This window comes from Impatiens glandulifera, chromosome 1, assembly GCF_907164915.1.
Source record: "Impatiens glandulifera chromosome 1, dImpGla2.1, whole genome shotgun sequence".
In the NCBI taxonomy this organism is placed as follows: Eukaryota; Viridiplantae; Streptophyta; class Magnoliopsida; order Ericales; family Balsaminaceae; genus Impatiens; species Impatiens glandulifera.
In genome coordinates, this window is record NC_061862.1 from 68,459,058 (window position 1) to 68,486,744 (window position 27,687).

General features: G+C 20.9%; 1 protein-coding gene and 1 pseudogene across 1 annotated transcript; one reads left to right on the forward strand and one right to left on the reverse strand.

The window, feature by feature from the left end:
- Window positions 1–241: 241 nt before the first annotated feature.
- Window positions 242–1,535, reverse strand: LOC124931091 (annotated as a pseudogene).
- A 2,904-nt stretch (window positions 1,536–4,439) lies between these two features.
- On the forward strand, window positions 4,440–25,644 carry LOC124931101. Its single transcript, XM_047471494.1, has 11 exons — window positions 4,440–4,556; window positions 6,473–6,604; window positions 6,823–6,913; window positions 7,584–7,642; window positions 7,746–7,748; window positions 7,821–7,875; window positions 16,348–16,409; window positions 16,657–16,719; window positions 25,040–25,096; window positions 25,476–25,538; window positions 25,621–25,644. Exons 1-11 carry the CDS (start codon window positions 4,440–4,442, stop codon window positions 25,642–25,644), a joined length of 726 nt encoding a protein of 241 aa, XP_047327450.1.
- Window positions 25,645–27,687: the final 2,043 nt, after the last annotated feature.

Here is a 27,687-nt window from a genome sequence, read left to right on the forward strand (position 1 = left end):
CATGTGTGCGATTTGGGCGCTTTTTCCTAACAGACATTCTTTTTTCACAAAGTTATTTAGTGTTAGATATTTTATTAGTTTAGAAAAAGAAACATTAATCTCTTCTTCCTTGACAAAAGCCCCAAATGGCTAATGTACTAGCATTATATGCCAAAAGAAAACCAAGTTCAAGTCCCAAATAGTAATTGATAAACAAAACACGCAATGAACTCACCTAGTATACCTTCTCTGCCACATCTTGCTAGTGATGCCAGTAGTCGTCAACTCGAGAGACACCAACAAGTGATGCAACGAGTGGCAGGGTAAAAGAGATGCACAATTTTGCTAAATGTCCTCTGGTCAAACACCTTGATCTTTCCATATAAATACAACAACATAAATCCTAGACCAGCAAAGAATAATGACAAAGAATACTACAACAAGAAATTAATAAGATTTTGAGTAAAGTATTAGAGGACTATTTTCGTTGAATATCAATAAGATACTTACCCGAAGTATGGCCACTTGGAAAATTTTATGCCCTTCCTTTATCACATGTTTGTTTCCATGGCAAATAACATTTCTAATCAAATCATAAGCCTAACAGTAAGAAATGAGACACCACACTTAACATACTTTTAAGATAAAACCGCAAATTCTATAAAAAAAATTAAATCGGGATTTGTTCCATGGTGTGTAAGCTAGAACGATCCCCACAGACCTACCTCCACTTCAATCAAGGATTCTTAGTGGGAGAACCGTATATTCCATATTCATTTCATTTAAAATTATTTATGTCCTATCATTTAGATCTGAACTGTAAACTGAACTTGGTATTTATAAATGAAGCCATTATCTAGAGAAATTGAGCAAAATACATACATCCTTTCCATCTAGGAAGCACCGCCAAAAGAAGTCGGGTCTAGGCCGACCAACAACATCCTTTATTGCATTTGTTAGAGCAGACGTGATGAGGACAGAAAAAAGTAGGCCTGTTTTTTTTTCTCAAAGCTTATAAACATAACATTTCACACAAGGAACATAAAGTAAGGATTTCAGTTTTACCTAAAGTTGCATGATGAAGATCGTATACATCCTTCCTACGTAAATAAACTCTTAGAAAAATCAAGATAGAAAAAATAACTGCATATATCTAGCAATGGAAAGGAACATTATTCATAAGTTACACGACCTATAAATATTTCTCTAAATAAAAATAATAGAAAAAGAACATACCGGAACTGCCCATGGAAGAACTGTATTATCTTTCAAAGAATACTTGAGGTTAGACATCATATCCTTCTCAACAAACCGATAGAACGGACTGATTGTATTCAAAACATAGTATATCACACCAAGAAGCAGTAAAATGAGTCAATCATGCAAGTGGATCCTCGCCACTGTAATCCCATGGGACCTTACAGTATGTGAACCGAGCTCAGCTTCTCTAATTCTTTCGTGTCGATGACAACAAAATAAACTCGATCACAAAATGAGATGGCATTATATGACATTGCTTATTGAAACACAAAGAAAAACTGTACCTCCTTATCCATATCTGTCAGTTTAAAGTAGAATCTGTCATTATCAGTCTTGATGCACTCTATATATGAGACTTAATGGACAAGACATTAAACCACATATGATTCTTTGGCAAATAAAAGTCTATTTAAAAAATGGTAATCTAATTATCAATGCAGATAAGATAATTGTGATATATAATGAAAGTTTCATTCAAACCATAATCATAGTAGGCTGATAGAAATACAACCAATTATGTACAACTCATGTCATTTGTGGTAATGAATTCAGAAAAGACTAAACTTAATGGACAATTTATCCTCTTTCCTCACATTTGGTACGAGATTAAATCCCCATTTGCAAGTAAGTCTTTCCTCCAAATCAATCATCAGACATCTGGCTCTGAATCATTCATTTCCTCAACTTCATTGTTGTCCTCACCTAGTGGAGAACAATGGATGTATCAATTTGGCTCGATGGGAAGAGACTTGAGCCCAAACGTGATATTCATAGCCTAATTGCGTGATATGTTTGTTTCTATCGATTAGATTGTTTCTGAATCTGAATCAGAATCATACAAATAAACTGCCAATGAATTTTTATAATCTCTCAAGGCAAAGTTCAGATTACCTATGTTTCTCAATATCATCTCATATGGATTACAAATGAACTCAAATATGTTGTTAGACATTCGCCACAGAAACAAACAAAGAAATAGATTCACAGCACAAACGGATGATTAATTCATTCATTTGTAACTTGATTTGAAATCTCCTAAGATAAAACCTAATATAATAATCAGCCACTCAAATTAATACGGAAAGTAACAGATATCGTTACATAGAATCAATAGATTCAATCAAGCAAGTAGAATGCAGAATGAACTCCAAATCTAGACTCGATTGAAGCAAATGTTTACAAACCTGAAAGAGACATTTGGAATTCACAACATGCCACGAAGAGTTAATGATGAATAAAAGTCACAACGATTGCGAGAGATAAGAGAGAAAAGAAGTATGTATACGTACAGATCATTTAAACGATGAAGACTCTTCTTTCACATAACGGCCAACCATGTGCAGTAAGTGTTGAATACTAAAATATATAATAGCGGTAAACAGTATGAAAAGATGAATAAATAATGGAGGAAATCCGTAAAAGCGTCTGGATGTGATTGTTTCACCTTTCCGGTTTTTTACGGCAAAATTGGAAAACCTTTCTCTATGAGAAATAAGGACCGGTCTCCAGCCACGCGAAGAAGGAGAGATCTGAGATTGATTGTCTCGATGATGATGAGCATGATCTTCGTTGAACATACTTTATAATCATACAAGCCTTTCACGTTCAATCTAGACGGATTCTAAGCGGTGAGATTGAGACCAACAACAATGTGCATTTTTTAGTACAATTAGGTGATACAATTAATTGAGGTTTTGGTTCGTGGTACTAGTTATATAGTATATAGATGTAAGTTGTTTGGGTATAACTTATATAGGGGTATTAAGATGTATAAATTATATAGATTATTGGTGTTTGGTTGAAATAATAAAAGTGATATAACTTATATAAATTTTATAATTTTGTGTTTGGTTCGTGGTATAAAAAAATAGTAAAAATAATTAAAGACTATTTTATTCTTTTATTTATAAATTATTTTAATATTTATTATTAATTATATTTAAACTAATAAAAAAATATTAGTTTTAAAATATTTAATAATGCTATATGATAATATAATTTCTTTTTAAATATATTTTATTTCCTATAATTAAATAAATTGTTTATTAATAATTAATACTATTAAATATATAATAACAAAATCAGAAATAAACGAATCTCAATAGATCGTTATATGCTGTGGAGACTTAATAAGAATTTAGGTACCTACCAAGATAAAAATAAAAGTTTGTTATATTACTTGAAAATAAGACTATCTAAAAACAAAACCGACTAAAACAAATCTGACTTAAATAATGTAATCTAACATAATAAAAAAATGCATTTAAATATTCTGTGCTTACTACCAAAAAAAATTGTAGTGAAACGTTTTCATCGAAGAGTTAACTAAGAAACTTATTGTTTTAACTTATTTGTATATTTTTTTTGTTAAACATTTCTTAAATAAATAATTATTTTATTTTTGATATCTCTCTTTTCACTTCAGAGATTATTGGTCAAGAGAGTGAAAAATTAAAAAATCTGTTTACATTTTAAAGGATAGCTTTCATCAATGGGTAACTAAGTCCACTTCCACGTTCCGATGATGAAAAAGACAATAATTTTGGTTAAAGACTAGAATGAGTTTAAAAAAATAGAAATTATTAAAGGTTAGAAATTTATACCTTGTGATACCTGTTACAATTTTATACCTCATTTTAGGTATAAATTATACCCTTAATAACACTGTAGATATAATTTATTTTAACCAAACATTAATTTAATTTTATTGTAGATATCTTTATCCTATATCTATAGTACTATACCTCCAACCAAATAGAGGCTTAAGGATCTTAATTTAAGTTAATTAATTTTATTTCCTTTTAAAAAAATAAACAATAGTTATTTTCTTTCTCGTTTTCACCAAAGTTTTGAAAACCGTTCCGGTTATCGGCCCAGTTTTCTGGGCGAACTCTGGTTTAACCGGTCCAACCGGTTCAACCACTGGTTGGACCGAATTTTAAATTCATTAAATTTAAGTTCTCCTCTTTCCGCCTTCTTCCATCTCTATTGATTAAAATATAACAGTTGAATGTAGATCAACGGAAATCTTAGGTCACCGCGGGGTGAATAAACTCTACACCTAAGGTGCTGTCTCAACAAGAAGGACGTTAGGGTGAGTGTCTATACAAGAAGGATATCAACGGAAACCCCAGGTCTGATTATTTGAGGGTATTGATTTCTATTCAACTATCGCTCGTGCAAGATTTGAGAACTTGAAAATGGATTTGTTCAGAAAGTGTATGGAGCCAGTTGAGAAGTGTTTGAGGGATGCTAAGATGGACAAGAGCACCATCCACGATGTTGTCCTTGTCGGTGGGTCCACTAGAATTCCAAAGGTGCGACAACTCCTTCTTTGACTTCACTGACCTGCTTCTTCTTCTATACTGAATTGATAAATTAGATCCAGTCTAGAGAGGAGAAGATCTGACCTGCTTCTTCTTTACTGAATTGATAAAGTAGATCCAGTCTTGAGAGAGAGAGGAGAAGATCCAGTTGAGAGATAAAGAGAAGATGTCCAGAGTTTTATTGTTTAGAATAATACCTTTCGGGCCGGATATTTCGGGTTCGTTTTTTCAGTTGAACCGTCCGGTCGGACCGGAATTTGACCGGTTCAAAAGGTAACCGCATTAAAGTTAAAACCCGGACCGTCCCCTCAACCGTTTCGCAGTCGGACCGGTTGAACCGGCGGTCCGACCGCGTATTTTAAAACCTTGGTTTTCACAGTTTCTTTATTAATTTTTTTAGTACTTATATTTGTCTTTATGTTTTATTTTGTTTAATTTGGTATATTATTTAGTTGTATCGGATTTGTCATCCCGAATTTTTCTAATTCAAATAATATCTACCTTTTTGTTAGGTCGTTTGATGCTCATATTTGTTAATTATCTTTGATGGTCATTTTTTTGAGTTTGTGTCAATCTTCATTTAAGGACAAATGAGATAAAATTGTCAGATCTATAGTTTTTTCTTTTTTTATTTAATTAAAAGTTATTAAACTAATCTTTCTTTGGACGCACTTTTATATGTGTCCATCATTGATTTTTTTTTTCAATTTATCATTATTTCGTCGATGGTTAGTTATGATTTTAGATAAAAAATATTTTGGCGTCATTTATCAACACAAAAATAATTTTCACTATACCTCAGAATATTTTGTAAACATTTTATCGACTCGATTTTTCAACACCGCCGATTAGTTTGTTCAGTTTATTATACATTCATACTCATTGTTATAGACCTTAAACGACTTCGTATTTGAAGCCACATCAACAAAAATTTCAAGAAGTTAAATTTTAAGCTTAAGAATTTTAATTTTAGTTTTTATTTTTATCATATTATTTAACGTTTTATTTTGTATTATTTATAAATTGTTTTTTTTCATATATATAATTATTTTTTGAATAAATAAGAATTAACTATTTATAAATAAAAATAATAATTTTTTTTAAAAGTTGAACCATTTACCAATAGATGATTTAATATTAAAATTAATAATTTTTAAAATAATTTAATTAGTTAGACAGTTATTTATCTAATATATTATAAATATTGTATTATTATTATAATTTTATTATTTATTATAATAATTAATAATTGAAATATATATTATTAAAAGTAAAGTATGATGCCTAAATTTTGATAAAATCGTAAGTATAATTTTAAGTTAATATTAAAATTATATAATAATATACTTAGTTGATTATATATATATATATATATATATATATATATATATATATATATATATATATATATATATATATATATATATATATATATATATATATATATATATATATATATATATATATATATATATATATATATATATATATATATTTATTTATTTTTACAAATAATTATTATTGTTAGATAATTTCAATTCATAGGAATTAATATTATAATAATAGATAATAGATAATTTGAATTCATAGGAATTAATATTATAATAATAGATAATATATAATTTGAATCCGTTGGAATTCGAAATCCTAAACCGTAGCCGTTTGTTGATTTATATAGGAACTATATATATCCAAATCCTAAAACCCCTTCCGCAAATCGGATTCAGATATTTCCCATTCTTCAAGAACACGTCCACACCACCGACGACGGCTTCTCTTCTCCTCCGAAGCATCTAGAGAAATCGAATCATTTGCTTGGCGGTGTAAAAACTTCCAGAAGCAGGGGAGTTACCGTTGGAATTAGTAATCGGAAAATGCTTACGGAAGAGTAAAATTTACATAGACAGATCGTCGTACAACAGCATCGGCAGCGGCTCACATCTCAGAGGTTTGATAATGGATCCATGTCCCGTCGTATTGGATCCGCTACTGGTTCAGGGCGCCGTGATCTTTCTGATTCGTTCTCGAATGGAAAACCGGTGAGTTATGATTCTTGTCTTTAATGTTCGACTGAGTTAGGTTGAAAATGATGGTTTGAATAAGAAATCAATCATATAAGAACTGACATGATCAACTTTTTACTTTCTGGGATTTGAACATTTAGGGTTAACTTTTTTTCTCAAAAGGAGAATTTCTTTGTTTATCTGTTAAAATTCATGAACTGTTTCTTTTAATTACATCAATTATATTGGATTAGTTGGAAAAGGAGATCTGTTGTAATATCCAATCGATTAGGGTTTATGATGTTTCAATCGGTACGGTGTTTCTTTCGGGAAGCGATGCCAGTCGTATTTCTATTCAGTTGTAATAATGGTTTTCTTTAGGTTCATCTGAATCGTTTTCTCTAAATGCATACTGTTTCTTATAATATATATGCATATGCCCTGACTTATTGTATTAATTATTCTATTAGTTTTTCAGATGATGTTTGAATCGGCTGGTGTCGGTGCATTTTTCTTTGGAAAAAGGAAAGATTATTTCACTTGTCCTATGCCCTATGCCCGGGGCCCGGGACACTGAAACGAAGAGGTATGAGAAGATTCTTTCTTGCTTATAACAAACAAGAAATTACAATGTATAATTTATTCTATTTAGTTAATCGTTGATTGAAAACCTAGAGAAATTACAATGCATTTGATCGTAACAGGGCGAACAGAGGAATTGAATTAGAAATATGCAGACAGTTAACTTTCAAAGGCATAACGGTGATTCTGACCGTTAGAGATGAAAAAAGAGGAATCTAATCTTAAGGAGAGTACTTACCGGAGGAGGATATGAACTACTTGTCATCTTCCATCAGCTTGATGTTGCAGATCTGTTTACTATTCCTGTCCTTGTTGATTTAGTCAGATCCAAGTTCGGAAAACTTGATATATTGGTATATTCTTCGCTTCTCTCTCAAAAATATGAATCAAAACAGGACAAATAGGTATCGGTTATTTTTTATGATATTTGCAGGTGATCAATGCTGGGAGAATAGACTTGATGCCGATGCAATGAAAGTTGTTGCTACTGCAGTATGATTTTATTTTTAACGAAAATCAAAATCTTATTTACTGATTTCATCTTTCTGATTCTGTTTTTTATTTCATTGATTCTGTTTTTTTATTTCATTGATAGCTTGTAAGAAAACATTCAGATAAAGTATTATATATTGTGTAAATAGGATAATTGAAAGCATTTATTCCAATCCAGCTTTATGATTCACTGAGGATATTGACAATGTTTTTTATTTCTTGGGAAACTGAAGGTATAAACTTATTACAGTCTGCTTTTAGCGGCTGGAAATTCCATTTATTTATATTTTGATGCTTGAATTTTAAGCCATGTTTCCATTGATATGTGTGACTTTGTCTTTTGTGTTATTTCTTATTTTGTAATTGGCTTTATTTTGTTGATGTTGAAGGAGTTGTTATTTTTCAGGAATTTGAAGACCTTGGGTCAGCGTTGAAAGGAGTTGTATATTGTTTTTCATCTCTTTCCAGAATTCCAAAATGAATTTATTTAGGTATAATCATAATTCTTTCATTTTCTATCTTAATCTATTACATATAATTGTTTGAATAATATTATAAACATTTATTTTTATTGCAGGATATTATTCATCTAAATATCAACCTTGATGAGTTCAAGTAAGTTTTTTTAACTTATTTAAATTTATATTATCTTACTATTTAAGATACATAATTCTTTTTTAATATGCTAAAAATTTATGATATTAGTTTATTTATTTTTATTTTCTATTGTTATATAAATTAAAATTTAATTTCTACTTTAAACTTAAAAATTATATTATTCATTTTTATTTTCTATTGAAATATTTTTTTCTAAAACAAAATATAATTTAAATTTAAATGTTACATTAAGATTATTAAATTATATTTATTAATTACACATTCTTTATTTTAATAAAATATAATTTAAATTTTTAAATACATAATTTTTTTTATTTACCTAATTTTTATATTAAACATATTTTTAAAATTTATATCAATTAAAATTATTATATTATTTTTATATTAAACATATTTTTAAAATTTATATCAACTAAAATTATTATATTATTTTTATAATATTTATAAATAATTTTAAACTTTGAATTAAACTTATATTAATCATTAATTCATAAAAAATATTTTATATTTTGCATTAAATATTAAATATGATTTAAAATTAGTTTTTATTATTTTAACAAAATTATTATTTTAAATAAATATAATTTATCTATAACAAATATTTTTTATATTTCTTGTATTTAGAATATTATTTATTTATTTATTAAATATTCTTTATAAATCATATTTACATTAAATTTTTATTAAAATTTTTAAATATTTTTTTAAATATTATTTATAAATAATGTAAATTATAAATTAAAGCATATTTAAATTAAATTTGTATTAAATTTATTAATATTGTATTTTTTTATTTAATTAAATATAATTTAAATTTTCATTAATTTTTTTATTTAATTAAATATAATTTAAATTTTAAATACATAAAATTTAAATAAAAATTATTACTTTAATTTTTAAAATTATAATATATTTATTATTAATTTTTTATATAAATATGATTTGTCTATAACAAAATATATTTTAAATGCATTAAATATTATTTAGATTTGTAATTATATATTTCATATGTTAAATATTAATTATTTTTTAAATACCTATTTCTTAGATTATGAATAATATATATTTTTTAAATCAAAATTATTACTTTAAGTTTTATTACTTTTATTATAATAATATTTTTTTATATATAAATATGATTTCTCTGTAAAATAAAATACAAATACAATTTTGAATTTAAATTTTAAATTCATAAAATATTATTTAATTTTTTTCCGTATATCTTATATTAAAAAGTATTATTTTTTTTAAATATTCTTAAAATATTTATAAATAATTTTAAATTTTGAATTAAACTTATATTTTTTTGAATTAAAGTATTTTCATTAAATTTAAAATATCATAAAACTTATTAACATTATATTTTTTTTAGTTAATCAAATATAACTTTTTTCAAATTTTTTATTAAACTTATTTTCATAAAATTTAAATTTTTGTAAAATTTATTCAAAACATATTTTTTTATTAAATTTTGTCATTTTTATTTAATCAAATATAAATTTAAATTTCAAAATACATATAATTTAAATCAAAACAATTACTTTAATTTTTATTATTTATATTATAATTATTAAATATTTAAGCATAAATAATTTTAAATTAAATTAATATTTACCATTAATTCAAAAACACATTTTTAAATTTTTTAGATTAAATTTAAATTTGTAATAAACGTATTAAAATTATTATTTTTTTAATTTAATCAAAGTAATAAAATTTATCATTAAACTTATTAAAAAATTATTTTGCATTTTATATATTTAATAAAATTTATTAAAATTAAAATTTAATTTACATCAACTTTATTATTATTTTTTAATTATTCTTATAATATTTATAAATTATTTTAAATTTTGAATTAATTTTTTATTTATCTGTTAATTCATAAACAAACTTAAATAATTATTAAAATTGTATTTTAATTATTTAAATAAAACAATTCCTTTAATAATTATTATTTTAAATTATTTTTTATATATAATAATAATTTATTCATAACAAAATAAATTTTAAATTAAATTTTAAATACATAAAATAATATTTATTATTTTACATAAGATACTTAAAATTTTGAATGTAATTCGAAATAAAGTAATATAGTAGGTCGATATGGTTAAGGGACAAATTAAGCTTCAAAAAATAGTTGTCATCAAGCTCTACGTAAAGAGTGATCTCCTCTTTGCCTGCAAACTTTCTGGTTCTGCGCGTGGATATCTCGGTCAACATCGTCTTCAATGTAGTAGAACCTTGTTATTCATAGTCATTCTTTCATATTCAAGGACCAGTTTGGATCTAAGGTAATTTCATTATCTAATTCAAATTCTACTAACTATTTATGGTTATATCACATGTTTCTCAACATGACATATTAATGTTCTAAAAGGTTCTCAATACTCAAAGTCGTGGAACTATCATGGGTATGGAGTATTTCCTATGGTTTTTAAAAGAATCTTAAACGACAAAATGAATTTTTTTACCGAATGTGTTATTTCCGTATTTTTACTTTTCATTCGACCACTACTATAAATTATGAGTAACCTTATCTTATTTAAAGAATACAAAATATTTATTTCTCTTTATATATATATATATTTTTTTGTTAATATCATCCCATATAGATGATAGTACACAAACAAATATCTTACAATTCATATCATATATCCTCTTATGATATTTGTATCTCTTATGATATTTGTATCTCTTATGATATTTGTATGTAATAATGATGGGATAGGAAGAACATCACTGGATGGCGATGCAATGAAAGTTGCTACTGCGGTATTCAATTTATTGATAATTAAAATTTTCTTCACTATTTTGAATTTTGATTTCATCTATAGCATGGAGGAATTCCAAGCCAATGATTCAAGACTTATGAATTGGTTGAAGAATGTATTATATATGGTGTAAAGAGGATGATTGTATATTTTATTCCACTCCTTCTTGAGAATGCTGAAGGTATAAATAATTATATTATATTTTTAGATGAAACTCCATTTTTGTGTTTCTTGAATTTTAATCACATTGATAAATGTGACTTTGTCTTTTGTGTTTTTTCTTGTTTTGTAATTGGCCTTATTTCGGTGACCTTGGATCGACGAATGGAGCTGTTGATATTTGTCAGGAATTTGGTTTCACTTCTCTAGTCTGAATTCCAAAATGAATTTATTTAGGTATAATTATAATTCTTTCCTCTTTCTTTCTTAATCTATTATATATAATTGTTTGAATAACATTATACACACATCTATTTTTATTACAAAATATTATTCATCGTATAAATCGACCTTCACGAGTTCAAGTAAGTTTTCTTTTCTTACTTACATTTATATTATCTTTCTATATAAGGTGAATGATACATTTTTAGATGCGTAATAGATTTATTTTAATGTAGGATAGATTATACAAATAACAAGAATTCCAACTTTTTAAAACAAATAAAACAATATCATATCTTTAATATCAAAATTTATAAATTAAAATTAAATTTTCACAATAAACTTATAAAATTATATTATTCATTTTTATTTTCTATAAAAACGTTTTTTTAAAATAAATATAATTTATATTTAAATTTTACTTTAATTTTGTTAAATTATATTTATTTACATCTTCATTTTTTGTTTTAATAAAATATAATTTAAATTTTAAAATACATAAAATTTTATTTTATTATATTTATTTATTTTACTTATATATTTCTTATAATAAAATTAATATATATTTTTAAATATTCTTATAAGGTTTATATTAACTTTACCTTTTGAATTAAATTTTATATTTATCCTTAATTTTATAAATAAACTTTTATATTTAGTACTAAATTATTTTCATTAAATTTAATTTTTTATTAAATTTATTAATATTTTATTTTTTATTTAATCAAATATAATTTAAAATTTATTTTCATAAAATTTAAATTTGCATTTAAATTATTAAAAACTTATTTTGCATTATATTTAATATGTTTTTCTATTTAATCAAATATAATTAAAATTTAAAATACATAAATTTTAAATCATAATTATTATTTATTTTATATAAATATAATTTCTCTATAACAAAATATATTTAAATTTAAATTTTAAATACATAAAAAGTATTTTGTTTTTGTTTTTTATTATAAAGTATATTTTTTTAAAATATTCTTATAATATTGATTATTAAGTTTAAGTTTTGAATTATATTTATATTTATCATTAATTTATAAAAATAATTTTATATTTTACATTAAATATTAAATTTAATTTTGAATTAATTTTTTTTATTTTGTTTTTATTATTTTAACATAATTATTTTTCCTATAAATATATTTTATTTATAACAAATATTATTTTATTTTTTAATTATATATTTCTTATATTTAGAATATATATTTTTTAATATTATTTATAACTAATTTATACAATGAATTAAAGCGTATTAACATTAAATTTGTATTAAAATTGTATTTTTTTTTCAATTTAATCAAATATAATTTAAATTTTACATTAAAATTATTTTTATTAAATTTAAATTTGCATTACACTTATTAAAATTGTATACATATTCTATATAATCAAATATAATTTAAATTTTACATTTTAAACTTATTTTCATTAAATTTAAATTTGTATTAAAATTAGAATTTTTTTTATTTAATAAAATAAAATTTAAATTAAAATAAAACAATTCCTTTAATTATTATTATGTTTAATTATTTTATATATATAATAATAATTTCTTCATAACAAAATATAATTTTAAATACATAAAATAATATTTATTTTATTACATAAAATACTTAAAATTTTGAATTTGGAAACGATGTAATATAGTAGCTAGATATGGTTAAGGGACAACTTTTTAGGCTTAAAAAATAGTTGTCGTCAAGCTCTACGTAAAGAGTGCTCTCTTTGCCTCCAAACTTTCCAGTTCCGCTCGTGGATATCTCGGTTAATATCGTCTTGGACACAAAGTTAATCGTCATCAATGTAGTAGAACCTTGTTATTCATAGTCATTCCGTCATATTCAAGGACCAGTCTGGATCCAAGGTAATTTCATTATCTAATTCAAATTCTACTAACTATTTGTGGTTATATCATATGTTTCTTAACATGACATATTGATGTTCTAAAGGTTCTCAATTCTCAAAGTCGTGGATGTCGAACTATCATAGTGATGGTGTATTGCCTATGGCTTTCAAAAGAATCCTAAATGACAAAATGAATTTTTTTTTACCAAAGGTGTTATTTCCTTAATTTACCTTTCATTCGACCGCTACTATAAATTATGAGTAACCTTATCTTGTTTAAGGAATACAAAATATTTGTTTCTCTTATATATATATTGTTGTTAATGTTATCACATATGAATCATAGTAGACAAACAAATATTTTACCATTCATGTCATATATTCTCTTATGATATTTATAGGTAATAATGATGGTATAGGAAGAACATAACTGGATGCTGATGCAATGAAAGTTGCTGATGCGGTATGCAATTTATTGATAATTAAAATTTTCTTCACAAATTTCAACTTTCTGATTTTGAATTTTGATTTCATCTATAGTCGGGAGGAATTCCAAGCTATTGATTCAAGACTTATGAATTGGTTGAAGAATGTATTATATATGGTATAAAGAGGATGATTGTAGATTTTATTTCACTCCTTCTTGAGAAAACTGAAGCTATAAATGATTATAGCATATTTTTAGATAAAACTCCATTTTCGTGATTCTTGAATCTTAAACCCCAATTTACATTGATAAATGTGACTTTGTCTTTTGTGTTTTTTCTTGTTTTGTAATTGACCTTATTTCGGTGATGCTGAAGGAATTGATATTTTTCAAGAATTTGAAGACCTTGGATCGACGAAAGGAGCTGTCGATATTTGTCAAGAATTTAGTTTCACCTCTCTAGTCTGAATTCCAAAATGAATTTATTTAGGTATAATTATATATCTTTCCTCTTTCTTTCTTAATCTATTATATATAATTGTTTGAATAACATTATACACACATCTATTTTTATTGCAGTATATTATTCATCGCACAAATCGAACTTCATGAGTTCAAGTAAGTTTTCTTTTCTTACTTACATTTATATTATCTTTCTATATAAGGTGAATGATACATTTTTAGATGCATGATAGATTTATTTTTATGTAGGATAGATTATACAAATAACAAGAATTCCAACTTTTTAAGTTGGTAAAAAAAACAAACCAATATCATATCTTTAATATCAAAATTAATAAATTAAAATTTAATTTTCACAATAAACTTATAAAATTATATTATTCAATTTTAGTTTCTATAAAAACATTTTTCTAAAATAAATATAATTTAAATTTTGCTTTAATTTTGTTAAATTTCATTTATTTACATCTTCATTCTTTGTTTTAATAAATATAATTTAAATTTTAAAATACATAAAATTTTATTATATTATATTTATTTAAATTTTTATATTAAAAGTATTTTTAAAATTTACATCATCTAAACTTTTAAAAAAAATTATCACTTTTTTTAAATTAAATATAATTCAAATATTTTTAAAATAATTATAATTATTTTTATATAAATGTAATTTCTCTATAAAAAAAATTTAATTTTAGTTTAAATTTTAAATACATAAAATATTATTTATTTATTTTACTTATATATTTCTTATAATAAAATTAATATATATTTTTAAATATTCTTATAAGGTTTATCATTAACTTTACCATTTGAATTAAATTTTATATTTATCGTTAATTTTATAAATAAGCTATTATATTTAGTACTAAATTATTTTCCTTAAATTTAATTTTTTATTAAATTTATTAATATTTTATTTAATCAAATATAATTTAAAATTTATTTCTTAATAAAATTTATTTTCCTAAAATTTAAATTTGAATTTAAATTATTAAAACCTTATTATGCATTATACATAATATATTTTTCTATTTAATCAAATACAATTAAAATTTAAGATACATAAAATTGAAATCATAATTATTATTTAATTTATATAAATATAATTTCTGTATAAAAAACTATATTTTAATTTAATTTTTAAATACATAAAAAGTTTTTTTTTTTGTTTTTTTACTATTAAGTATATTTTAAAAAAAAATATTCTTATCATATTATTGATAATTAATTTTAAGTTTTGAATTGTATTTATATTAATCTTTAATTCATAAAATTAACTTTATATTTTACATTAAATATTAAATTTAATTTTACTTATTTTTTTTATTTTGTTTTTATAATTTTAACATAATTATTTTTTCTATAAATATAATTTATGTATAACAAATATTATTGTTTTTTAATTATATATTTCTTATATTTAGAATATATATTTTTAATATTATTTATAACTAATTTATACTATGAATTAAAGCGTATTAACATTAAATTTGTATTAAAATTATATTTTTATCTATTTAATCAAATATAATTTAAATTTTACATTGAAATTATTTTTATTAAATTTAAATTTGTATTAAACTTATTAAAATTGTATACATATTCTATATAATCAAATATAATTTAAATTTTACATTTTAAACTATTTTCATTAAATTTAAATTTGTATTAAATTTTGAATTTTTTTATTTAATAAAATAAATTTTATATTAAAATAAAACAATTCCTTTAAGTATTATTATGTTTAATTATTTTTTATATATAATAATAATTTCTTCATAACAAAATATAATTTTAGATTAAATTTTAAATACATAAAATAATATTTATTTTTTTACATAAAATACTAAAAATTTTGAATCTGAAAACGATGTAATATAGTAGCTCGATATGGTTAAGGGACAACTTAGTCTTCAAAAATAGTTGTCTAAAAGCTTTACGTAAAGAGTGATCTCTTTGCCTCTAAACTTTCCAATTCCGCTCTTGGATATCTCGGTCAACATCGTCGTGGACACAAAGTTAATCGTCTTCAATGTAGTAGAACCTTGTTATTCATAGTCATTCCGTCATATTCAAGGACCAGTCTAGATTCAAGGTAATTTCATTATCTAATTCAAATTCAACTGACTATTTGTGGTTATATCATATGTTTCTTAACATGACATATTGATGTTGTAAAGGTTCTCAATTCTCAAAGTCGTGGATGTCGAACTATCATAGTGATGGTGTATTGCCTATGGCTGTGGCTTTCAAAAGAATCCTAAATGGCAAAATGAATTTTTTTTTACGGAAGGTGTTATTTCCTTATTTTACCTTTAATTCGACCACTATTATAAATTATGAGTAACCTTATCTTGTTTAGAGAATACAAAATGTTTGTTTCTCTTATTTATATATATATATTGTTGTTAATGTCATCACATATGGATCATAGTAGACAAAAAAATATTTTACAATTCATGTCATAAATTCTCTTATGATATTTATAGGTAAATAATGATGGGATAGGAAAAACATCACTCGATGCTGCTGCAATGAAAGTTGATGTTGTGGTATGCAATTTATTGATAATTAAAATTTTCTTCACATTTCAACTTTCTGAATCTAAATTTTGATTTTATCTATAGCCTAGAAGAATTCCAAGACAATGAATCAAGACTTATGAATTAGTTGAAGAATGTATTATATATGGTGTAAAGAGAATGATTGTAGATTTTAGTCCACTCCTTCTTGGAAAAGCTGAAGGTATAAATGATTATATTATATTTTTAGATGAAACTCTATTTTTTTATTGTTGAATCTTAATCCCCTGTTTACATTGATAAGTGTGACTTTGTCTTTTGTGTTTTTTCTTGTTTTGTAATTGGCCTTATTTCGGTGATGCTGAAGGAATCGATATTTTTTAAGAATTTGAAGACCTTGGATCGATGAAAGGAGCTGTCGATATTTGTCAAGAATTTGGTTTCACCTCTCTAGTCTGAATTCCAAAATGAATTTATTTAGGTATAATTATAATTCTTTCCTCTTTCTTTCTTAATCTATTATATATAATTATTTGAATAACATTATACACACATCTATTTTTATTGCAGTATATTATTCATCGTACATATCGACCTTCATGAGTTCAAGTATGTTTTTTTTCTTACTTACATTTATATTATCTTTCTATATAAGTTTCTATATAAGGTGCATGATACATTTTTAGATGCATGATAGATTTATTTTGATGTAGGATAGATTCAAATAACAAGAATTCTAACTTTTTAAGTTTGGTAAAAAAAATAAATCAATATCATATCTTTAATATCAAAATTCATAAATTAAAACTTAATTTTCACAATAATCTTATAAAGTTATATTATTCATTTTTATTTTCTATAAAAATGTTTTTCTAAAATAAAGTATAATTTAAATTTAAATTTTACTTTAATTTTGTTAAATTATATTTATTTACATCTTCATTCTTTGTTTTATTAAATTATAATTTAAATTTTAAAATACATAAAATTTTATTTTATTAAATTTATTTAACTTTTATATTTATAGTATTTGTAAAATTTATATCATCTAAACTTTAAAAAAAAATTATAACTTTTTTTTATCAAATATAATTCAAATATTTTTAAAATAATTATAATTATTTTTATATAAATGTAATTTCTCTATAAAAAATTATAATTTTAGTTTAAATTTTAAATACATAAAATATTATTTATTTTTTTTAGTTATATATTTCTTATATTAAAATCAATATATATTTTTAAATATTCTTATAAGGTTTATATCATTAACTTTACCTTTTGAATTAAATTTTATATTCATCGTTAATTTTTTAAATAAGCTATTAAATTTAGTACTAAATTATTTTCATTAAATTTAAAATTTTATTAAACTTATAAATATTTTATTTAATAAAATATAATTTAAAATTTATTTTTTAATAAAATTTAAATTTGCATTTAAATTATTAAAAACTTATTTTGCATTATATTTAATATATTTTTCTATTTATTCAAATATAATTAAAATTTAAGATACATAAAATTTAAATCATAATTATTATTTATAACAAAATATATTTTAATTTAATTTTTAAATATATAAAATGTTTTTTTTTTGTTTTTTACTATTAAGTATATTTTTAAAAAATATTATTATCATATTGATAATCAATTTTAAGTTTTGAATTATATTTATATTAATCATTCATTCATAAAAATAATTTTATATTTTACATTAAATATTAAATTTAATTTTTAATTATTTTTTTTTATTTTGTTTTTATAATTTAAACATAATTTTTTTTTTATATATATAATTTGTTTATAACAAATATTATTATTTTTTATATATATATTTCTTATATTTAGAATATATATTTTTTAATATTATTTATAACTAATTTATACTATGAATTAAAGCGTATTAACATTAAATTTGTATTAAAATTATATTTTTTTTTTTCTATTTAATCAAATATAATTTAAATTTTACATTGAAATTATTTTTATTAAATTTAAATTTTTATTAAACTTATTAAAATTGCGTACATATTCTATATAATCAAATATAATTTAAATTTTACATTTTAAACTATTTTCATTAAATTTAAATTTGTATTAAAATTTGAATTTTTTTATTTAATAAAATAAAATTTATATTAAAATAAAACAATTCCTTCAATTATTATTATTATTATGTTTAATTATTTTATATATATAATAATAATTTCTTTATAACAAAATATAATTTCAGATTAAATTTTAAATACATAAAATAATATTTATTTTTTTACATAAATTACTAAAAATTTTGAATCTGGAAAGGATGTAATATAGTAGCTCGATATGGTTAAGGGACAACTTAGACTTCAAAAATAGTTGTCTTCAAGCTATACGTAAAGAGTGATCTCTTTACTTGCAAATTCTCCGGTTCCACTCGTGGATATCTCGGTCAACATCGTTGTGGACACAAAGTTAATCGTCTTCAATGTAGTAGAACCTTGTTATTCATAGTCATTCCTTCATATTCAAGGACAAGTCTGGATTCAAGGTAAATTCATTATCTAATTCAAATTCTACTAACTATTTGTTGTTGTATCATATGTTTCTTAACATGACATATTGATGTTCTAAAGGTTCTCAATTATCAAAGTCGTGGATATCGAACTATCATAGTGATGTTGTATTGACTATGGCTTTCAAAAGAATCTTAAATGACAAAATGATTTTTTTTACCGAAGGAGTTATTTCCTTATTTTACCTTTCATTCGACCACTCCTATAAATTATGAGTAACCTTATCCTGTTTAAAAAATACAAAATATTTGTTTCACTTATTTATATATATATTGTTGTTAATGTCATCACATATGGATCATAGTAGACAAACAAATATTTTACAATTCATGTCATAATTTCTCTTATGATATTTATAGGTAAATAATGATCGGATAGGAAAAACATCACTTAATACTGTTGCAATGAAGAAATTGATGATGTGGTATGTAATTTATTGATAATTAAAATTTTCTTCACAATTCAACTTTCTGAATCTAAATTTTGATTTTATCTATAGCCTGGAGGAATTACAAGCCAATGACTCCAGACTTATAAATTGATTGAAGAATGTATTATATATGGTGTAAAGAGGATGATTGTATATTTTAGTCTACTCCTCTTTAGGAAAGTTGAAGGTATAAATGATTATATTATATTTTTAGATGAAACTCCATTTTTATGTTTCTTGAATCTTAATCTCCTGTTTACATTGATAAGTGTGACTTTTTCTTTTGTGATTTTTTCTTGTTTTGTAATTAACCTTATTTCGATTATGCTGAAGGAATCGATATTTTTCAGGAATTTGAAGACCTTGGGTCGACGAAAGGAGACGAAAGGAGCTGTCGATATTTGTCAAGAATTTGGTTTCACCTCTCTAGTCTGAATTCCAAAATGAATTTATTTAGGTATAAATATAGTTCTTTCATATTTCTTTCTTAATCTATTATATATAATTGTTTGAATAATATTATACACCCATCTATTTTTATTGCAGTATATTATTTATCGTACAAATCGACCTTCATGAGTTTAAGTAAGTTTTCTTTTTTTTACTTATATTATTATCTTTTCTATATAAGGTGCATGATACATTTTTAGATGCATGATAGATTTATTTTGATGTAGGATAGATTATACAAATAACAAGAATTCCAACTTTTTAAGTTTGGTAAAAAAAAAAAACCAATATCATATCTTTAATATCAAAATTTATAAATTAAAATTTAATTTTCACAATAAACTTATAAAACTATATTATTCATATTTATTTTCTATAAAAACGTTATTCTAAAATAAAATATAATTTAAATATAAATTTTACTTTAATTTTGTTAAATTATATTTATTTACATCTTCATTCTTTATTTTAATAAAATATAATTTAAATTATAAAATACATAATATTTTATTTTATTTTATTATATTTATTTAATTTGTATATTAAAAGTTTTTTTCAAATTTATATCATCTAAACTTTAAAAAAAATTGTTACTTTTTTTTATCAAATATAATTCAAATATTTTAAAAATAATTATAATTATTTTTATATAAATGTAATTTCTCTATAACAAATTATAACTTTAGTTTAAATTTCAAATACATAAAATATTATTTTTTTTTTTTTACTTCTATATTTCTTATAATAAAATTAATATATATTTTTAAATATTTTTATAAGGTTTATCATTAACTTTATCTTTTGAATTAAATTTTATATTCATCGTTAATTTTATAAATAAGCTATAATATTTAGTACTAAATTATTTTCATTAAATTTAATTTTTTTATTAAATTTATTAATATTTTATTTTTTATTTAATCATATATAATTTAAAATTTATTTTTTAATAAAATTTATTTTTTTAAAATTTAAATTTGCATTTAAATTATTAAAAACTTATTTTGCATTATATTTAATATGCTTTTCTATTTATTCAAATATAATTAAAATTTAAGATACATAAAATTTAAATCATAATTATTATTTATTTTATATAAATATAATTTCTCTATAACAAAAAATATTTTAATTTAATTTTTAAATACATAAAAAGTATTTTTTTTGTATCTTACTATTAAGTATATTTTTTAAAAAATATTCTTATCATATTGATAATTAATTTTAAGTTTTGAATTATATTTATATTAATCATTAATTCATAAAAATAATTTTCTATTTTATATTAAATATTAAATTTAATTTTGAATTAATTTTTTTTATTTTGTTTTTATAATTTTAACATAATTATTTTTTCTATAAATATAATTTATTTATAACAAATATTATTTTGTTTTTAAATTATATATTTCTTATATTTAGAATATATATTTTTTAATATTATTTATAACTAATTTATACTATGAATTAAAACGTATTAACATTAAATTTGTATTAAAATTGTATTTTTTTTTCTATTTAATCAAATATAATTTAAATTTTACATTGAAATTATTTTTATTAAATTTAAATTTGTATTAAACTTATTAAAATTGTATACATATTCTATATAATCAAATATAATTTAAATTTTACATTTTAGACTATTTTCATTAAATTTAAATTTGTATTAAAATTTGAATTTTTATATTTAATAAAATAAAATTTATATTAAAATAAAATAATTCCTTTAATTATTATTATGTTTAATTATTTTTATATATAATAATAATTTCTTCATAACAAAATATAATTTTAGATTAAATTTTAAATATATAAAATAATATTTGTTTTTTTACATAAATTACTAAACAATTTGAATATGGAAAGGAAGTAATATAGTAGCTGGATATGGTTAAGGGACAACTTAGGCTTAGAAATAGTTGTCTTCAAGCTCTACGTAAAGAGTGATCTCTTTGCCTAAAAACTTTCCGGTTCCGCTCGTGGATATCTCGGTCAACATCGTCGTAGACACAAAGTTAATCGTTTTCAATGTAGTAGAACCTTGTTATTCATAGTCATTTCGTCATATTCAAGGACCAATCTAGATTCAAAGTAATTTCATTATCTAATTCAAATTCTACTGACTATTTGTGGTTATATCATATGTTTCTTAACATGACATATTGATGTTCTAAAGGTTCTCAAAATCGTGGATGTCGAACTATCATAGTGATGGTGTATTGCTTATGGCTTTCAAAAGAATCCTAAATGACAAAATGAATTTTTTTACCGAAGGTATTATTTCCTTATTTTTCCTTTCATTCGACCACTACTATAAACTATGGGTAACCTTATCTTTTTAAAGAATACAAAATATTTGTTTCTCTTATTTATATATATATTGTTGTTAATGTCATTACATATGGATCATAGTAGATAAACAAATATTTTACAATTCATGTTATAAATTCTCTTAGGATATTTATAAGTAAATAATGATGGGATAGGAAAAACATCAGTTGATGCTGCTACAATGAAAGTTAATGATGTGGTATGCAATTTATTGATAATTAAAATTTTCTTCAAATTTCAATTTTTTGATTCTGAATTTTTATTTTATCTATAGCCTGGAGGAATTTCAAGCCAATGATTTAAGACTTATGAATTGGTTGAAGAATGTATTATATATATGGTGTAAAGAGGATGATTGTAGATTTTAGTCTACTCCTTCTTGGGAAAGTTGAAGGTATAAATGATTATATTATATTTTTAGATGAAACTCCATTTTTGTGATTCTTGAATCTTAATCCCCTATTTACATTGAAAAGTGTGACTTTGTCTTTTGTGTTTTTTCTTGTTTTGTAATTGACCTTATTTCGTTGATGCTAAAGGAATCGATATTTTTCAGGAATTTGAAGACCTTGGATTGACAAAAGGAGCTGTCGATATTTGTCAAGAATTTAATTTCACCTCTCTTGTCTGAATTCCAAAATGAATTTATTTAGGTATAATTACAATTCTTTCCTCTTTCTTTCTTAATCTACTATATATAATTGTTTGAATAACATTATACACACATCTATTTTTATTGCAGTATATTATTGCAGTATTTTTATTACTTACATTTATATTATTTTTCTATATAAGGTGCATGATATATTTTTAAATGCATGATAAATTTATTTTGATGTAGGATAGATTATACAAATAACAAGAATTCCAACTTTTTAAGTTTGGTAAAAAAATAAACAAATATCATATCTTTAATATCAAAATTTATAAATTAAAATTTAATTTTCGCAATAAAATTATATTATTCATTTTTATTTTCTATAAAAACGTTTTTCAAAAATAAAATATAATTTAAATTTTACTTTAGTTTTGTTAAATTATATTTATTTACCTCTCCATTCTTTGTTTTAAAAAAATATAATTTAAATTTTAAAATACATAAAATTTTATTTTATTATATTTATTTAATTTTTATATTAAAAATATTTTTAAAATTTATATCATCCAAACTTTAAAAAAAAAATTTACCACTTTTTTTTATCAATATAATTCAAATATTTTTAAATAATTATAATTATTTTTATATAAATGTAATATTTCTATAAAAAATTTTAATTTTAATTTTAATTTTAATTTTAAATATATAAAATATTATTTATTTTTTTTACTTATATATTTCTTATAATAAAATTAATATATATTTTTAAATATTCTTATAAGGTTTATCATTAACTTTACCTTTTGAATTAAATTTTATATTTATCGTTAATTTTTAAATAAGCTATTATATTTAGTACTAAATTATTTTCATTAAATTTAAATTTTTATTAAATTTATTAATATTTTATTTTTTATTTAATCAAATGTAATTTAAAATTTATTTCTTAATCAAAATTATTTTCATAAAATTTAAATTTGCATTTAAATGATTAAAAACTTATTTTGCATTATATTTAATATGTTTTTCTATTTAATAAAATATAATTAAAATTTGAGATACATAAATTTTTAATCATAATTATTATTTATTTTATATAAATATAATTTCTCTATAACAAAATATATTTTAATTTAAATTTTAAATACATAAAAAGTATTTTTTTTTTGTTTTTTATTATTAAGTATATTTTCTTAAAATATTATTATAATATTGATATTTAAGTTTAAGTTTTAATTATATTTATATTAATAATTAATTCATAAAAATAATTTTATATTTTACATTAAATATTAAATTTAATTTAGAATTAATTTTTTTTTATTATTTTAACATAATTATTTTTTCTATAAATATAATTTATTTATAACAAATATTATTTAATATTATTTATAACTAATTTATACAATGAATTAAAGCGTATTAACATTAAATTTGTATTAAAATTGTATTTCTTTTCAATTTAATCAAATATAATTTAAATTTTACATTAAAATTATTTTTATTACATTTAAATTTGCATTAAACTTATTAAATTTGTATACATATATAATCAAATATAATTTAAATTTTACATTTTAAACTTATTTTCATTAAATTTAAATTTGTATTAAAATTTTAATTTTTTTATTTAATAAAATAAAATTTACATTAAAATAAAACAATTCCTTTAATTATTATTATGTTTAATTATTTTTTATATATAATAATAATTTCTTCATAACAAAATATAATTTTAAATTAAATTTTAAATACATAAAATAATATTTAATTTTTTACATAAAATACTTAAATTTTTTAAATTGGAAACGATGTAATATAGTAGCTCGATATGGTTAAGGGACAACTTAGGTTTCAAAAGATAGTTGTCGTCAAGCACTACGTAAAGAGTGATCTCTTTGCCTGCAAACTTCCCGGTTCCGCTCGTGGATATCTCGGTCAATATCGTCTTAGACACAAAGTTAATCATCTTCAATGTAGTATAACCTTGTTATTCATAGTCATTCCGTCATATTCAAGGACCAGTCTGTATCCAAGGTAATTTCATTATCAAATTTAAATTCTATTGACTATTTGTGGTTATATCATATGTTTCTTAACATGACATATTGATGTTCTAAAGGTTCTCAATTCTCAAAGTCGTGGATTTCGAACTATCATAGTGATGGTGTATTGCCTATGGCTTTCAAAAGAATCCTAAATGACAAAATGATTTTTTCTACCGAAGGTGTTATTTCCTTATTTTACCTTTCATTCGACTACTACTATAAATTATGAGTAACCTTATCTTGTTTAAGGAATACAAAATATTTGTTTCTCTTATATATATATATTGTTGTTAATGTCATCACATATGGATCATAAACAAACAAATATTTTAAAATTCATTTCATATATTCTCTTATGATATTTATAGGTAAATAATGATGGGATAAGAAAAACATCACTTGATGATGCTGCAATGAAAGTTAATGATGTGGTATGCAATTTATTGATAATTAAAAAAAATTTCAAATTTCAATTTTCAATTTTCTGATTCTGAATTTTGATTTTATCTATAGCCTGGAGGAATTTCAAACCAATGATTTAAGACTTATGAATTGGTTGAAGAATTTATTATATATATGGTGTAAAGAGGATGATTTTAGATTTTAGTCTACTCCTTCTTGGGAAAGTTGAATTATATATATGGTGTAAAGAGGATGATTTTAGATTTTAGTCTACTCCTTCTTGGGAACGTTGAAGGTATAAATGATTATATTATATTTTTTGATAAAACTCCATTTTTGTGATTCTTGAATCTTAATCCCCTATTTACATTGAAAAGTGTGACTTTGTATTTTGTGTTTTTTCTTATTTTGTAATTGACCTTATTTCGTTGATACTAAAGGAATCGATATTTTTCAGGAATTTGAAGACCTTGGATTGACAAAAGGAGCTGTCGATATTTGTCAAAAATTTAATTTCACCTCTCTTGTCTGAATTCCAAAATGAATTTATTTAGGTATAATTACAATTCTTTCCTCTTTCTTAATCTACTATATATAATTATATATAATTGTTTGAATAACATTATACACACATCTATTTTTATTGCAGTATATTATTCATCGTACATATCAACCTTCAAGAGTTCAAGTAAGTGTTATTTTATTACTTACATTTATATTATTTTTCTATATAAGGTGCATGATACATTTTTAGATGCATGATAAATTTATTTTGATGCAGGATAGATTATACAAATAACAAGAATTCCAACTTTTTAAGTTTGTTAAAAAAAATAAACAAATATCTTATCTTTAATATCAAAATTTATAAATTAAAATTTAATTTTCGCAATAAAATTATATTATTCATTTTTATTTTCTATAAAAACGTTTTTCTAAAATAAAATATAATTTAAATTTAAATTTTACTTTAGTTTTGTTAAATTATATTTATTTACATCTCCATTCTTTGTTTTAATAAAATATAATTTAAATTTTAAAATACATAAAATTTTATTTTATTATATTTATTTAATTTTTATATTAAAAATATTTTTAAAATTTATATAATCCAAACTTTAAAAAAAATTATCACTTTTTTTTTTATCAATATAATTCAAATATTTTTAAATAATTATAATTATTTTTATATAAATATAATTTCTCTATAAAAAATTATAATTTTAGTTTAAATTTTAAATACATAAAATATTATTTATTTTTTTTACTTATATATTTCTTATAATAAAATTAATATATATTTTTAAATATTCTTATAAGGTTTATCATTAACTTTACCTTTTGAATTAAATTTTATATTTATCATTAATTTTATAAATAAGCTATTATATTTAGTACTAAATTATTTTCATTAAATTTAAATTTTTATTAAATTTATTAATATTTTATTTTTTATTTAATCAAATGTAATTTAAAATTTATTTCTTAATCAAATTTATTTTCATAAAATTTAAATTTGCATTTAAATGATTAAAAACTTATTTTGCATTATATTTAATATGTTTTTCTATTTAACTAAATATAATTAAAATTTGAGATACATAAATTTTAAATCATAATTATTATTTATTTTATATAAATATAATTTCTCTATAACAAAATATATTTTAATTTAAATTTTAAATACATAAAAAGTATTTTTTTTTTGTTTTTTATTATTAAGTATATTTTTTTAAAATATTCTTATAATATTTATATTTAAGATTAAGTTTTGAATTATATTTATATTAATCATTAATTCATAAAACTAATTTTATATTTTACATTAAATATTAAATTTAATTTAGAATTAATTTATTTTTATTTTTATTTTTATTATTTTAACATAATTATTTTTTCTATAAATATAATTTATTTATAACAAATATTATTTAATATTATTTATAACTAATTTATACAATGAATTAAAGCGTATTAACATTAAATTTGTATTAAAATTGTATTTTTTTTCAATTTAATCAAATATAATTTAAATTTTACATTAAAATTATTTTTATTACATTTAAATTTGCATTAAACTTATTAAAATTGTATACATATATAATCAAATATAATCTAAATTTTACATTTTAATCTTATTTTCATTAAATTTAAATTTTATTAAAATTTGAATTTTTT